Source organism: Cupressus sempervirens, chromosome 8 (genome assembly GCF_028749045.1).
Source record: "Cupressus sempervirens isolate cs-2001-9-10 chromosome 8, ASM2874904v1, whole genome shotgun sequence".
Lineage (NCBI taxonomy): Eukaryota > Viridiplantae > Streptophyta > Pinopsida > Cupressales > Cupressaceae > Cupressus > Cupressus sempervirens.
In genome coordinates this window covers 824,589,129-824,606,328 of record NC_143125.1, presented here as the reverse complement: position 1 = coordinate 824,606,328, position 17,200 = coordinate 824,589,129, and the positions used below count along the sequence as shown (strand labels likewise).

Here is a 17,200-nt window from a genome sequence, read left to right as displayed (position 1 = left end):
CGAAGCTTGGGTAGATGTCCAAATTTGTCATTTACCAAGGGTTTTGTCTTGGTAAGGCTGTGATCTGGTTGCAGAAGGACATATAAAATAAAAGGCATGAAAAGATACTAGCCATCCTTCAATGCCACCTTATGTAGACGCAGCACTCATAAAAAACATTGCACAACCATAAAAGCCTAGATTTTAGGCAGTATTCACACAGCCATAGAAGCCTAGATAAGCTTGCCCCAAACTGGAAAAATACAATTGCCTTATTAAATAAAAATACTAAGACGAGGTAATAAGCCAAGGCCCCAAACCCATGACTAAAAAATAGGAGTCACTTAAGTGATTCTGGCCACACAAACCTCTTTTTATTCTATAGAATTGTCTAAGTCTGGGTGATGCCCATCTAAAACAGACTTAGCAAAGTGATTATTGCAATTTGAAGCTTCAATGGAGTGGGGACATTACAGACCGATTTCTGTTTTTGTCATATGAAGATTTAGACACAAATACCTCAGAAATGTCTCAAAACCCAGCTGTCCTTGCCAAAACACCCAGAAAATCAGAACTAGGTCTGTTCTACTTGCTTCTTCTCCATTTGTTGCTATCTTGAATGAAACCCTTGATCCACTACCAATTCAGTCTAGTGCTCCACATTAAAACCTTAAAAATGAGCCAATAGGCTTCTTGAAAATCTGCACCCCCTTGGCATTTTTGTTACATGTTTCTTAAAATCACTTACATTCGGACACCTTAAATTTTTAGGCTAGGAGTCACTTACGCTGCATAAAAAGATGTGCCCACAACTTAAGAATAGAATACAAGCCAAAGATTTCACACTTACCCAATAATGCTTTATGTTCTATTCCTCTTGGGTAATCCAAGGAAAGGACAGAAAATTTGCTGTTAAGCCTCATGGCCTGAGTTGGGGACATTATGAGAAATAACTCACATTGTTTTCCATCCAATTCCATATATCAGACCTTTCTTTATAGCCATTAGCAGTCCATATAGAGAAGATTTCAAAGGACTATCTATTGACAAAGAGAAGTACCCATAGAACTCTGTTGCATGAGGAACACCCCAAATCAACAAGGGACAAGCATTGAGGATAACAAAGGATTTGAACAGTACTTTTACTCCTGAGATGTGAAAAAGGATCTGTTCCTCTCCCATAGAGTCTTGAAAGCACCTTCTAGACTAAAACCAATAGATTTGATCTCTTGAAAGAGCATTATGCATAGTGAGTTTCTAGATTTACAAAAAGACATAACAATGAATCTCTTATCTTGAGCTTCAAGCCCTTTAACATTCCAACTAAAAGTATTCATCAACGAATACGACAAGTTAAGATTGAAATCTGTCCACCTTTGCAAAGGTTTTCAAAACAGTGTCGGAGAGTGGCTGTCTGAGTCTGGGCTCCTATCAGCCTACTTTCTTCTGTCATTTCCATCCAACTTCAACAAATTAGAAGTATCCCATTCTGAGGTATTTTGGCCATCATTAGCAACTGAAACCTTCCATGTTAAAGAATTTTACTCTTGAAAGACCTCTTACACCTTTTGGGATTCAGAAGTCTCACACCCATTTCCTCCGCTATCCTGGCTTACAGATGAGGGAGCATTGAAGATTGAGTATTGTCTACCAAAGAATGAAGTCAAAGATTCTGAGTAGTTTCTTTACCATTTCCATTTGATACTCCCTCGTGGCCCTTTAGAACTAACATTACAAGGATAAGTGGGGTTTTCTCTTGAAGTTGCTGCATGAAGAGAGCTATTTGTCACCTTTTTATTACTGTTATCGGCAATAGCATCAGGGCTGCATATTCAATCTGATCAAGAATAGGATGGGAGTTATCTTCTGTCAGCATCTGAGGATCACTGCTGAAATTTTATCATTCATGTTCTCATATCCATTCTCTTCACTAGGATTTTGACCAAGTCCTCATTAATCCTTGATTCATTAGGGCTCCTTTTTAGATTTTTAATCCAAAGTAAATGAATTTTGAATGAAAAAACCATATAACGATGCTCAGAAGGCAAACATTCAGGAGACCAAGCAGACAGTATAAAAGAAATCAAAACTCTTGTATTCATGCGTGGATGAGAGCCTTCTTTCCTTAACTTTTATCAGTTCCCTAAAACCATATATGTGGAGGTACATTGCAAAGTTCTTTCCATCCATGAGCTAAGTTCCTCTGGATTAAAACACAAGGTCCTAAGGGAAGGTCCTGAACATAGACTGCTCAACATTCCATAATTTGTTAGCGACAACACTTTTTTCTGTATATTTCCGCTTTTAAAACATAAAAATCCTTTTTGCGACATCCTGCAAAATGAAACATTTAGTTCAGTCTTTCTCACCAGAACAGAACCGATCCAGTGAGCTAAATATCTTCTAGATGGTAGAGCTTCATGAGTGAGGCAAACTAACAAAATGCCAGCATAATCCTCTGTTCTCTGTTATTTAAGACTGACTGGATAGCTGCATTGACTATCAAGGAGATGGAAGAGGGGGGCTTGTTTTGTTTACCAGTTTTTTAACTAATGTTTTTCCTTTATTTTCCCACAATTCACTACCTGTGTTTCTGTCATTTCATGTCAAGCAAAAAGTTATTAAAGAGCCGCTCACTTACTAAAGGATGGATGACATGCTTTGTGCAGCTGAAAAACATTATCAAAAGCCAAGACCAAAAAGGAAACACAAATAAATTTTTCAAATGGTGTTAAATGCAAACCAAACATGGATCAAACGGAAAGCAAACAAACTAATAGCAACTTATGGATTATAAAAATTTAGAGAACATAATAAATGTAATGGTTCAACTTTGCAAGAGAAACATAACAGAGCAAATATGCCATCTGGTTTCAAATCTTACATCTCTTGTAATTGGAGTGTTTTATTCAGTGTGGGCTATCAATGCCCTCATGGGATCAATTGTGCAGTTTTAAAGCTTAATGGGGTTTTGACACCTTGACCTCACCATTGTCTGGAATTTGGATAATCAGAAAAATGATCAAGGCTAATGCTTGAGACTTGAGAATCTGATAAGTACAGCTGGTTTGAGTAAAATATTAACATTGTGAAGTTATTTACTTGAAGTATAAAGTCGAAGATGTAATTAAAATAATAATTAAAGAAGTATAATCTAATGGAAAAAGAGCCTCTACAATTGGACAACATTAATACCTACTTAATGACAGTATGTGTATGGGGTGATCGGCTAGGGAGAGGCAGGGGTGTGGGTGTGAATGTGCAGTGTGGGTGCATCCACATGCTTATGAATATATATCTCATGAGAAAGACCAATAAGATTTGCATCTCTTGTGAAGTGAAGGTCTTTGGTAATGCAACAAGAAGTGTGGTACTGTATTAGCACATGAGGGGTATTGAAGTCCCCTTCAGAATTCCTGGACCTGATAAAAGCCTGGGATATATTAGTTTAGCAGTAACTTTCCAGAAAACTTGGCCAACTTCTCCTAGGGCAGTGAATAGGAGACAATCTGTTAGAGTGACGAGTAAGTGGTGAATTTCAACTCCTTTTTTGGGACATAGGGAAGTTCAAATGTCCAGGGTGTTATTGCCTTTGCAATATCTTGTCTTCAGACTATAATCATTTTAAAGATGATTGTCTCTAGTCTCATTTAGTTAGAAAGCAAATATGAAATGATAAAGTCAATGCAGGTTGTGTACCCCGATCTTTAAGTGAAAACCATATTTAAAGTAACTGAGTAGCAGAAAAGGCATAGTTACACTGCCCTGCAAAAAGGGGGGACGACGGGACGTGGGGACAAGTTTCCAAGACATGGGGATAGAGGGGCCTTGATTTGGGGACGGCAGGGGACAGGGGGGGGGGGGTGGCAAGGGTGTATATACTATACATATGGTACTTCAAATGCTAGTTATGAAAAGATGTACTACAATTATACAATATAAGATATGAAGATATAAAAAACTTAAACATTGAACATTGCATTGAAGTTTTGAACTAGAACATCATGATTCATGATCAAATGACAAACAATGAACATTGAACATCAGCAAATGAAAGAGTGTCAAATTATATAATTTTAAATTTATAATATATATCAGTCTTCAGATATAGAAATGCAAATGTGAATAAAAATGAAGAACAAAAGGCTTTTGAACAAAAGAGGAGGAAGGAATGGGCCCCACATCCCATTATAACAAAAATAGAACCAAAAAAAAAATTAAAATAATGCCTTATTTTAAAATTTTTTAATGTCCCACATCTTGTTGCCGTAGGAAACGTCCCAGTGTCCCCCCGCACCCACAGGGGACACGAAGCCATCTCAGTCTGTCTCCGACGAAGGTGGCACTCTGAGTGGTGCTGTCCGAGACGCTGAAACGCCCTCCCCTTGTCTCAGGTGCGTCCCTGTCTCGGGTGCAGCCTGGTTTTGGTGGGGGGACGCGTCCTCGTGTTACACTGAGAAAAAGTAATTAAGGAACTAGAACTTAAAAGTCTAAAGAAAGTTAAACAGTCAAGTCTTCCTATCATCAATAGGAGCGAAGCAAAGTGATGAAGAAAATGCCCTTAAACAGTTTGTATGTTGAATCTTACAATTGGAGATACCTTGCAAAGTGGCTACACTAATTGCTTGCAATTTAGAATCTACTGAGACATGGCAGATATATGCTGACCAAAATCAAGAAGTGGTCTTTTAGTTCATTTCTGACTCAAATAAATTATTATTGTTGAATTCTTAGAAATAGAGCCATTGGGTGAATGCTGCAAGTATGGGTAGATTATTTGAAAGGCTTGAAACACAAATGGTGATCGATTAATTTTAAGGTTGTGAAATCATTGTACATTGTTAAGGCCAAGAGTTGAAGAGAATTGAGTGTTAATTAGGTGTGGACTTTTGACTTGTCCTAGTGGGTGTCAAGTTGAAAGTTTGAGAAGTTGCTAAGTCGCATGTCTCCTCTTTAGGTTGGTCCTTTTTAATTTTGCAATCAATTCTTATTGTCCCTTGGGAGTTAATTGTTGCACAAGGGGGTCCAATTTGGGCACCCACTTTTGGGACCACCTCTTTAGTGATTTTGTACCTAGCCTTGGCTATTCAAGCTAGCCGTTCAGTTGTTCATCAGCATCATTTGAGAGTTCATCTATTCTTGTTCATCAGCAAAGCAAAGTGATGAAAAAAATGCCCTTAAACAGTTTGTATGTTGAATCTTACAATTGGAGATACCATGCAAAGTGGCTACACTAATTGCTTGCAATTTAGAATCTAAAGAGACATGGCAGATATATGCTGACCAAAATCAAGAAGTGGTCTTTTAGTTCATTTGGCATGTCTCCTCTTTAGGTTGGTCCTTTTAATTTTGCAATCAATTCTTATTGTCCCTTGGGAGTTAATTGTCACACAAGGAGATCCAATTTGGGCACCCACTTTCAGGACCATCTCTTTAGTGATTTAGGACCTAGCCTTGGCTATTCAAGCTAGCTGTTCGGTTGGTCATCAGCATCATTTGAGAGTTCATCTATTTTTGTATCTGCAATCTCAATTGATGAATCAAGCTTGGAGCGCAGTTTTGGAGTGTGATATCCTCCCTAGTCTTCTGGTTTTTCCAATAAGGTGAAGTCACTTTGTGACCTTATTGGACTAGCTGGAATCATTTGTGTTTGTAGATCATCATCAGCAATGCATTGGACAGAGATTTGGCATTTGATCGCAAAGAATTCCTTCCAGCAGATCCATCATTCTGCAATTATTATAGACAGTTCAGATTTCATATCTTGACATCTTTGGAAGGCAATCAGGTTGTCCCAACATTCGGTCCATACCTGCAGAGATAAATTTCTAACCTCATAATTGAAGAAAAAGGGATAATATCACATTGATAGATAATCTATCCCAGTCATCATAATTGTCTTCGCAGCCACAGTCAACACAAGGCGATTCCCTCATCTTTATCTCTGAGTGAGTATTTATCCTTGATAAACCTGTGGTTACAAAGACAAGCCAGGTAATGAAGATTGCTACCATGGCCAGAAGGCATCCTCTAAGGCAGTGACCACATGTACACCAACGGGTCATGCTATATCGATTTGATTGGTGAGATTCAAGGTTGGAATACCTGGATGACTTTGAGCCCACAGCGGTAATACATTCCCAGTAATCCCACATCAATTTGACAAACCTCTACAAAGCAAGATCGATTCAGTGGCTCTATTAAGATCGATTCCACACGATATTTTTATGCTTGCCTTGGTCAGCTTGATTAATTCAGAATATAACAAGATCTGGAACTTCAGAACAGTACCATCACAATTGCATCATACACAGGACTTGGAGTATAGAGCATCAACATAAAAGCATGCGTCTGTTCGCAGCAATCACATCTTACATCACAGAAACAGCAGGGCTCTCCCCAAAGTCGTCTCTTTGCAACAATTTCTTTGGCACAAAATTTTCGGAATGGTTCGGCAGCGGTTGTCGTTCCAATGGTGCCGTTGTGGTGGTTGCCTGCACAGTGATCTGAAGGGCGAGCTGTCGTCTAGCAGTTGGGCTGTGCATCACGAGTGACAAGGGAGCTTTTGTTATCGGAAGCTCCCTTAAATTCCAATGGATTTTTGTGTCATAGAGGACATATGTATGTACCTTCCATTGGGGGTTTGCGTGAGCTCATTGTACTTGAGGCTCATAAAGCACCTTATGCAACGCACCTTGGTATTAAGAAGTTACATGCAGATCTGAGACAATTGTATCACTGGGTAGGAATGAGAGTGCAAATTGCTAGCATTGTTGTGAGATGCTTTGTGTTAGAGGGTGAAGGCAGAGCACCGTCATCCCAGTGGGCTTCTTCAGCCTCATGAGATTGCAGAGTGGAAGTGGGATGGGACCCACATCTTCTCAAGCATAAAATTTGCAATTATGACTCCAAACTTGTGCTTGTGTAGCTTCGTAACTCTGATAGTTTGAGTACTCGCACTTGTGGAGCTTCATAACTGTGAAACCCTAATCTCACAAATTTCTTTCGTAGCTTCATAACTGTGATATTTTCAGACCCTAATCTCACAAATTTTGTTTTGTAGCTTCATAACTGTGATATTTTGAGACCCTGATCTCACAAATTTTCTCTTTCGTGTCTTCATAGCTCCACATTTACCTTCTCTGGACCATATGCATTGCCTATGCCCACTCCGGAGCTTCGTAACATTGAAGCAGTTCATTGAATGCTCATTGACAATAGTAGCATATTCTTATTAAATGAACAGCATAACAGTTTCAGTGATATCCTGAAGTATCAGATGAGATCAGATTAGTACTAGTCATTGTCTTGTATCTGCACCTTCCACTACAGATACTAATCATTGGAAGAACAATTGCACTGTATCTCCATTCCGATAACAAAAAACTCTCCGATTTTGCCTCTTAAGTCATGTTACTTAAGCCATTTTGTCAATTTTCATATTTGGGACATTACAGGAAGACCAATTTTGTGGTTTGAACGTGAAGCTGTCTGGGACACTGTATGGTGCAGGATTACAAAATCATACATTTATCTCTAGGGATTGACTCCAGAATTTGTGTCTGATTACATCATTGTTGTTTGTAGGCAGATTCATGTATGATTTTATATCTGGACTCTGCAAATTTTGGTTTAATCATATAGACCAGTAGGGTTTTCAATGGGGATTGAGACAGAAAGAAAGAAAAATGCTAGGAGATAATTTTAAAATAACACTTGAAGTTTCCTTTCTCTATAGTTTCCAGTTTAACATGTTTTAACATTCTGATTACATATATTAAGCCGAAATACAGTTAGAGGTACACTTTCTAACGATAAACTTCGTTAATTCTCTTTGGAGATATATTTCAACAAAGATGAGGACTAACATTTTGCCTTTTTAATGTAGTATACTGGGGTGATGTTGTTTGAAGACATGGCTTCATTGTTTGTGACTCCATATATTCTTATCTTCTTACTACCAAAGGTGCCTATTTTAAGCCCTATTAGGCCTGCATTTAAAAAAATCTTGACAAAGATGGATCTGTGGATGTTTTATTTATTAATTAATGATTTTTATCAAATTTGATAATCTCTAAACCCATGTGCAGCAAGTGGATGCTATTTTGCAATTCATACAGGATTTCACTGTGAATGTAGAAGGTGTTGGAGATGTTTGCAGGTATGCTTTTGGTTGTGTTTTTTAAGGCTCTTATTGTTGCAACTTCAAGTAGATTAAATTTTGCATTCCATGTTTCCTTTTTGATTAAAGTAGTGACTTTTGCCAGTGAAAGATGATTATATTTACAAATCTAATCCTAAAAAATGATTTGGCAGTTTAAGCGTCTTTGATTTTGAACTTCATGGAAACAGCAAATATGGATCACCGTGTAATACATCTAAAGACCGCAGGAGCGGTCAAGGAAAAATGGAAAAGTCATTCCTGAGGTATGTTTCTTCGTGCATTTGCTATTTGGATAGGCAAAGTGGTATTTATGTATATAGTATTTTATCCAGGGTTTTTTCTACTGTAGGTGCCGTAGGATATGGACAAAATTATGCTTCTCTTTTTGAGATTATTTCTCATGTGTCATTTGGTGTTGCCAGTTTCAAGAGCAGCTACCCAAGTTGGGAACCAAATACTCAGGGAAAGCAGTTTCTAGATACTCTTATGGATTTCCGACAACAAGAACAGGACAGGCAAGCATTACAGATGTATTCACCTGATCGTTTTTCACAAAAAATGCCATCAATGAGAGGTTTGAAGAGTGGATACAGTTCAGGCTTAAGGGAGGGGGTTCCACCAAGGTTGCCTTTGCCTCGACCTCGTTCTGCGGAAGTTCAGACTGGTCAGTTGGATCAGCCTTGGACTAGTGATATGGAACAAAAGGATCATCTGTACTGGCTTGATCGGTATTATACTTTACAGTCACTGTATGCTTCAGATGCGAGGGACAATCAAGATTGTTTGGACGCATTACAACACAACTTTCTTGCACCACATACATCTGGTAGACAACTCGTGGATCAAAGAGAATCTAGTGGATATTTTGGGGATGAGAGAGTTGGAAATCATATGGAGGCCTCAACCTCGAGTACTTTCCAGGATAGTGTGTTTCAACAAGGCACTCTCAGGCAGGCAGGACACATGGGTGAAAGCACCCGGTGGTGGGCAAGACGAGGGTGTCAGTCAATTCGTGGTTATGAAAGCTTTAGAGAGCCTCCTTTGTTTAGTGGTGGCCATTTGGAAGGTACCAACAATGAGCTGTCTTATGGTAGTGACAAAGAGCAGGGTGTAGTGGAACAAGCTTCTGCTGTCTATGCAAGCAATCTCATGAACGAATCTTCTGCTTCATACAGAAGTGATTTTATTGAAAAAAATTTAAATGCTTTGCATTTTCCTTACAATAATGAAGGCCGGGACACAATATGGGCAATGAAGGAATCTTCTGGTACTTATGTAAATGATTTTTCTGATGAAAACAGTGGTCTGCTATTTTGTGACGTGCCTGGGCGTCCAGATCATAACTCCCAAGAGAGAATGAGGTCTGACAGCAAGGAGATTAAAGAAGAATGAGTTAGTTTCCATGCCCATTTAAATTTTCCCCAAGATGTTTGATTATCTTTTACAATGAGATTCAGTTTTTGTGTTTGTTTTTCCTTATTTCTCATTTTGTGAATGTTGTCTTTCTACAGAGCATAAAAATGTTCTTTCGTCATTTCATTCTAGGAGGAGACTTTCCCTGCTTTGGGATGATAATTTCAAGAATTTTCTTCAAAGAGTTTTAACACATTGATGGATGGGTTTTCTAATGGAGCACATTTCATTGAAGTATTCAATGTCTTGGATGACAGCAACTCACTATGTACACAAGAAGATTGCACTCAAAGTTGCAGCAGTTGTACTTTTTGTATGTAAATCATGATGGATTTTGTTGATTGGTGCTGAATGCTTTGTTAGATGCTGCAATACAAAGCATCTAAATGGTTATCATTTTGATAATATACGGTGTTGGCTTTTAGGCCTTCATTGATCAACTGGATTTTTCCAGTTAAAACAGCAATTTGATTGACTTATTCTAGCATTTTTATTTTCCCTGGAGGCTCAGAAATGGTGCATCGTAAAAGAAATCAATATCACCAGTTGACTGACAAGCAAATGATCCGACATCAGAGAAAAGCTTTTCTCATGTTTTACCAATATTCTTTACAACAGAAGAAATGATTATTTATTTGTTTCTGTAGATAAAGGCCAAGAGCTCTTGGGAATAATGAAATGTAGTCATTTCCGTCGCCGAGCAAGTTTCCTGGCATGAAACATTCCATAATTCAGGAATGCATTCATTTCTTACTGTTGCCACTGAGGTGTTCTGAACCTACCTTCCAAGCTTAAAGAAGTTGATTTTTGAAGCTTTAATGTCAGCAACACGGAGACAATGTACAGTTTTATGAAAAATATTGATCTTCTTGCATCTTTATAGGGATAATTTTTTTTATTGACGATTTGATGACATTCCTTGTGATCTTCCATGTAAACTTTGGAGGACAATTTTTTTTCACCTTATCATACAATGTTGCAATAATTTGAAGTATATTTCCAGGGATAGTAATAAGGAACATGATCTGTTTTATTTCGTACGCTATTAATTGATAGGTTCGAAGCCTCTACTTATAATTAATAGTCTGAACCACAAGTCAAATTAAAATTTAGTATTAGTAACATTGTGTCCAACATAGCATTGCTATAAATATCTTGGGTAAGGAAGGAGGTCAATCAAATTATTTCATGGGGGCTTTATATTCATCCGAGATCGAACCTAGGCAACCCAATCAAAAGTGTGTGAGAGAGATATTATCTTATTTGAGTCTATGAAGAATGCGTTGCTTTCGACGATCAAAAGCAAAGGGCTATTTCGAGTGGGTAGTCCAAAGTGGAGTTCTGTCTTTCTAGGACGTTTTTTGGACTGAGCTGGCAGTGAATCTCCAGTTTTATAGGGCAGCAGAATATAGAAGTTATTTTTTTCTCACGACAATGAGGAATGACCTGTGTACCCAATTTGTCCTTGGCATGGCAGTACTTCGTCTTTTAAGTTATATTTCAAATGCTTAGAATGGGGAAATAGTCTGTGCAGTGTTTGGCCAACAAAGGTTGTTAATGGGGGCTTATTGGCGTATAGGTTTGAAGCTTCTGACCTGGGTGAAGATGATGAAAGATTGCTGACAAAAACTACAATAATGACGTGTTTTTGAGGCATTGCTTTTTGAAGGCTTGATGATATATAACGTAAGCATAAACTAACATATAGGTTGAGATGGAAGGGAGACATGGTTAAGGTTTTTTATGTGTTAGTTTAGAAATTTACTACTAATCTGATGGATTCGTGTTCCATTTACTAAGTGTTCCATTTATTCTCATGAGAGATGGATTCGTGTTAATCACTACTCATGAAACATGGGTCAATGAGTTTGACTCAAAAATCACACAGTTAAATCCTGATAGCAATATCACAATTTGACTTGCTGTGGAAATTATCTCCTGCTTATTAATCTGATATTTTCAAAGTTTAGAAAATAAAAAATTTAACTTTATTTTATGACATTTAGTTGTAGTAGGCTTTTATTGTAGTATGCAAAATAGAAGGTTAATAGTGAATGGATTTTGTAAACTTGTGTTATTGTTGTTATATTTAAATTGTTAAAGAAGTTTGCTACAAATAATCAAATTATCTCCTGCTTATTAATCTGATATTTTCAAAGTTTAGAAAATAAAAAATTTAACTTTATTTTATGACATTTAGTTGTAGTAGGCTTTTATTGTAGTATGCAAAATAGAAGGTTAATAGTGAATGGATTTTGTAAACTTGTGTTATTGTTGTTATATTTAAATTGTTAAAGAAGTTTGCTACAAATAATCAAAAGATGTTTTTTCTTTTTTTTAAACAATTTGTAGTGTTCAAAATTAATGTGATAATAAAGCTTGGTGGATGAAACAATTTGAATATTGTTAAAAATTATCATTTTTTTTGTGATTAATAATTATTTTTAGTTAAGCTCAAGTAGACTCGAACACAAGAGCTCTCACAATTTATTATTGTATTTTAGGTTCTTGTGTCACTATTCTTCGAACTTGCATGTATATCAAGATGTATAAATTGGTTAGTGGATTGGTAATGAGGATAATTAGAGAGAAAAAAATGACAAATATACAATTTTATTTATCTAGGAATAAAATGCACAAGGAGGCTAACTTCAGAAATTGTGACACAAATCAAAAGAAATATACACTTTTCCAGAGAACAAGCCTTTGGGTATTATAATAAAATGCACAACAATATAAGAATATGCACTTTGAGAGAACTAACCTTTAGGTATTATAATAATTATATGATAATATATTGTGTTAGCACTATGACATTCCCTTAGCATTATGACATTCCCTTTTACTTAGGAAAACATTGTCCTCATTTTACAAACTATTGCCCTTAGTGCTAAATGATTTTGAAAACTTTTGTATGAATTGTTTATCACCTCATGTTGCTTCTTAAATTGTAATTTTTCCCACTTGATTAGGAATTTTAAGTTGACTGCATTTTATAATTTGATTTTAAAAATTCTATGAATATTATAAAAAATTTCATGAATATTTTTAAATATTTTGTATGAATACTATTTTGAAGTATTAGTAGGAGATATGTCAAAGAATTCACAAAAAACATCTTCAATGCACCTTTCCACAATAAGCAACGTCACAACAAGATAATTTGATGTTGGAAAACTTATAATGAAGTTCGTTATTATTTCTACCCAGTGTTGTATTGGAGTGTGTAATATTTGTAAGAAGACTTAGTCTTACAACAAGCAAATGGGCATTATTTTAAAGTTGGCCTTCAAGTCCACTTATATGCACTTGTACCTTTTGTAAGGTGTTGTATCGAGAGCTTATATTCAACCATTGGCTGTAATTATTTTAAATTTTTTATTTGGATATCTATTCTTTTCAATTGGACATGTGTCCTTGTTTGACATTCATCTTTTGTTGGAACCATACCTATGGTTGTAATTCTATATATAGTAGAATTGTGTTGACCATGAAATTATTTGGTATACTGTGTAATTTAAATTGTTGTTTTGTGAGGCTTATCCATGAAATTATTTGGTTTATCATGTAATATAAGCTGTTGTTTTGTGAGGCTTATCTATGGAATCACGTTTCTACTATCAAATTTATTAATGTTTTTTTATGGTAGGTATAATTATTGAACTTAGAAAGGTTTTTCTATCCTTTCCTTTGGCTTTTTTAGGTTGTATCCATCTTGATGGTTTGTTGGACTTAAGTTCTACAAAAAATTCCTTCTCAAACTTACCAAAACCCTCCATTTAAGGACTTTACAAATGGATCAAATAATATACCATTAATGAAATGCGTTGGTTTATATCCTTGTAGGTTTCTTCCTTTATTATAGGTCATGGAAAATAAAATAGGTCTATATTTTGTATGTAGAGAGTGGACAAGTTTAAGATTTATAAATGTAGACAAGATTTGTACTTTCTTTAGGCTCATTCAAAGGAGTGGATGTTTTAGCGTGGGCTTACCTTGATGTTTTTATGTAATTTTTCTTACTTTTGATTAGGGTTTAGTGTTGGATTTTGGTTGCGTAGAGCCATTTTTGGGATGGCTTTGTTTTTTTAATTTTGTGCAAAGATCACTTCTCCTTTGTTTGAGTTGGTTCGCTTTGAATTTTGATTGGGAGGGGCTTGGCTTTGTTTCATTATTGAGGGGCAAGTTCCATCGCCATATTTTTAGATGACTTGGTTTAGGAAGAAGGAATTCTAAATGATTTTTCCTTTGGTATTGGGACTTTGGTATTGTCTTGTAAGAGGATTGAGTGAAGGAGAGTTAAATCACATCTTTGGAGTATTGATAAGATGGACATGGATTTAGCTTCTTAGATTCTTGACACATCCGTTCTAAGCAAGGCCTTAGTCTTAAAAGAGATCAAAATCTTGACCTCCACTTTTTGCTCCAGTCTATGAGGTTGTAGAGTCTGGGAAAATGAGTGGGGGCCTTTGAAGCCTTAAGATTGTAATGAAAAACCCTTAAAAAAGGGTCTCTAGAGAAACATTCAGAGGTGGGGCACATGGACCAAGAGAAGGTGAAGTTGATTGTGGAGGCTTTGGGTTAGTGTTAGTCATTGACTCCCATTTTCCCATCCTCGCAAATGATTATCATGGAAAACAAGGGTTGAATAGTAGACAAAAGGTTAATCACGATTTGAAATTTTTTGAGTTTTTGGAGATCGTCTTTATACATGAAAGTAAATTGATAGAGAATGGTTTGTTGAGTAAATCTCCTAGTGTTTGGTCATATGATTCATGCTAGTGCGTTGGAGCCCATGGTAGTTCAAGTGGAGTGGCATGCTTTGGGACCCTAGGAAGGTTGTCTCTCTCTAGTTGATTTTGAGCCATTCTTCTATCTTGATAGTTGCTTCTAGCTATAGTTTGTGAAATTGGTCTTTTCACTGATATCCATGCCACAACGAACCTTTTAGGAAAATTGCAAGTTTGGGAGAATATTAAAATTATTGAATCTAGGTTCCCTTTCTCTCTTGGGCCATGGTCGATAATTTTAATAAGATGTGTAGTATGGAGGAAAAAGGAGGCTTAGTTAGTCGTGATCCCTTTTCTTAGTTGAATGTTATTCATGCTTGGCATAATAATGGTATCTTCACATGGAATAAGAGTAGCGTAGGTACTATTTTATAGAGGCTTGATAGATTTGTTTAAAATCAAGCATATCTCAACTCACAAGAGTATTATTTGTGCCAAGAATAAAAATAAATCTTGCCTCTATTTATGCACTTAAAGGTAAAGGGTATATAATAACCTTTATGGAAGGCAAATTTCTGGCGTGGCCAAATAACTCCACCATCAAGAAGGCTTATAATGTAGGAATTAGACATGGATACCACTACAAACTATGCACTTATTCCACTCAAGCTATGATCACAAGACTTCAAACTCAAATGAGATTCGGCAGAGAAGATTAGGGTATCTCCATTTTATGCTTTATCTTCAATAGAAAAAAATGATGATTAGTTTGCCCAAACTAAATCAACTCATGAGGGAACATGCAAGGGTTGTGCCCTAGGGACGAACACAAAAGGGAATTTCCAAAATGGTGTTAGTAAATCTAAAAATGTATTAGAACTAATCCATTCTAATTTACATGGACCTATGTCTTTAACCTCTATCGGATAATTCTTGTACTATTTAATATTTGTAGATGACTTCTCTAGGAAAACCTAGGTATACTTTCTTAAATGTAAAGAGTCTGAAGAAATCCTTTTGAGGTTCAAGGAATTCAAATCTCTTGTAGAAAACATGTTTGGGAAGAAAACCAAAACATGAAGGATAGATTATGGGAGAGAATATGCCTCAGACATCTTTGAAGAATTTTATGTGAATCATAGGATTAAGAGGAAGTTTATTGTACCTTATAATCCCTAATAAAATGGGGTAGTAGAAAGAAAGAACATGACCATAGCAGAAGCTATTAAAGTTATGCTTTATGATCAAAACATACAAGCTTCATTTTTTGTTGAAGCCTCTTGGACAACTATCTACATAAAAAATAGATGTCCTCATTCAGTCCTACATGATAAAACCCCTAAAGAAGCACTTCCTAGCATCAACTTGGATATAAGTCATCTAAGAATCTTTGGTTGTCCTATCTACATCCATATGCCTAAAGAGAAGAGGTCTAAGTTAGAATCCTTAGGTAGGAAAATAGTCTTTGTTGGTTACAATGAAACATATAAAGCCTATAAGATATACATATATGAACAAATATTAATTGGACTTAGAAGAGATGTCATTCTATAGGAATATTTTACTTTAAGGAGATCCAAGATATCTCATGAGATAGAAGATCAAGATCTTCCCAAAGATATGAAAGAGGATAATGTTCTTGAGACTCAGCGAGTGACTTCCAAAGAGATTAAAAATGAAGGTCAAACTAACCACTTAGTGTTAGATTATGGTGACTGATCAGGAAAGTAATGTACATGTTGTAACCCTAAAATGACATAAAATACTTGTATAAAAGGGTTTAGGGTTAGGTATTTTTTATTATGTTGTGATGCGAAATTGCTTCTTGCGGCAGTATTGAGTTGTAAGGGATTACAGATTGTAATCAAGTTGTAATCACTGGATTGTAATAAGATCCAACTTGCTATTTGGTGGACGTAGCCCAAGGATTGGGTGAACCACGTTAAATCTTGGTGCCTTGTGTTCATTTCTGTGTGATCTATTCTTTTTTGTTATTGGTTATATTTGCATGTAGTTTTTATTTCTGTCCATGGTTTTATCCTAACAAGTGGTATTAGAGCGAGGTTGTCTTTCAGTTATCCTTTGCAGGAAAGTCCCACGATTAAGTGGGAGTCTCACGGTTGAGTGGGAGCGATGGCAGATGAGGGTAAGTTGAGGGTTGACAGGTTTAATGGGCAGAACTTCCAGTTATGGAAGATGCAAATGGAAGACTATCTTTATCATAAGGATTTATGGAAGCTATCGGAAGGCAAAGCCAAGAATTAGGGAACTATGTCAGATGCTGAATGGGATCTTTTGGATAGAAAGGCACTTGGAAGCATTTGGTTATGCCTGGCACCATCAGTGGCATTTAATATTACAAAAGCAAAGATGACAAAAGAGTTGATGAAAACCCTAGCGACACTGTATGAAAAGCCCTTCGCTTCAAACAAGGTATTTCTCATGAAGCGTTTATTTAATATGAAAATGGCAGAAGGTGGATCTGTTGCAGATCATTTTAATGAGTTTAATACTATTACTAGTCAGTTATCTTCTGTGGGTATCAATTTTGATGAAGAAATTAGGGCTCTCTTGATTTTGTGTTCTTTGCTTGAAAGTTGGAATGGCTTGGTAATGGCTGTGAGTAATTCTATTCCTGGATCTAGTACCCTAAAATATGATGATGTGAGTGGTGTTATTTTGAGTGAGGAAACTCGTAAGAAATCCTTAGGTGGATCTACATCAGGAAGTGCTTTGAATGCACAAAGTAGGGGTAGAACGACTGAGAGAGGAAGTAACTCTAGAAATTGTGGGAAATCAAGAGGAAAGTCAAAGGGGAAGAGGTCTCAATCGAGAGGACCGAACGACTATTGGTACTATGGGAAACCAGTTCATAAAAAGATTGTTGGAATCGCAAAAAAAATGAAGGAGATAA

The 17,200-nt window shown here is 36.4% G+C and overlaps 1 protein-coding gene across 3 annotated transcripts in view; it reads left to right on the top strand.

Annotated features, from left to right (window-relative positions):
* APG9 (autophagy 9 (APG9)) overlaps positions 1-10,461 on the top strand; it is a 37,296-nt gene extending 26,835 nt beyond the window's left edge. For all 3 annotated transcript variants that reach the window (XM_089795482.1, XM_089795483.1, XM_089795484.1), the window contains 5 exons: positions 7,868-7,945; positions 8,070-8,140; positions 8,296-8,406; positions 8,566-9,535; positions 9,655-10,461. In XM_089795482.1, the coding sequence (XP_089651608.1) occupies positions 7,868-7,945; positions 8,070-8,140; positions 8,296-8,406; positions 8,566-9,535 (1,230 nt within the window). In that variant the 3' untranslated portion in view covers positions 9,655-10,461. The remainder of the gene's footprint in view (positions 1-7,867; positions 7,946-8,069; positions 8,141-8,295; positions 8,407-8,565; positions 9,536-9,654) is intronic.
* Positions 10,462-17,200: the final 6,739 nt, after the last annotated feature.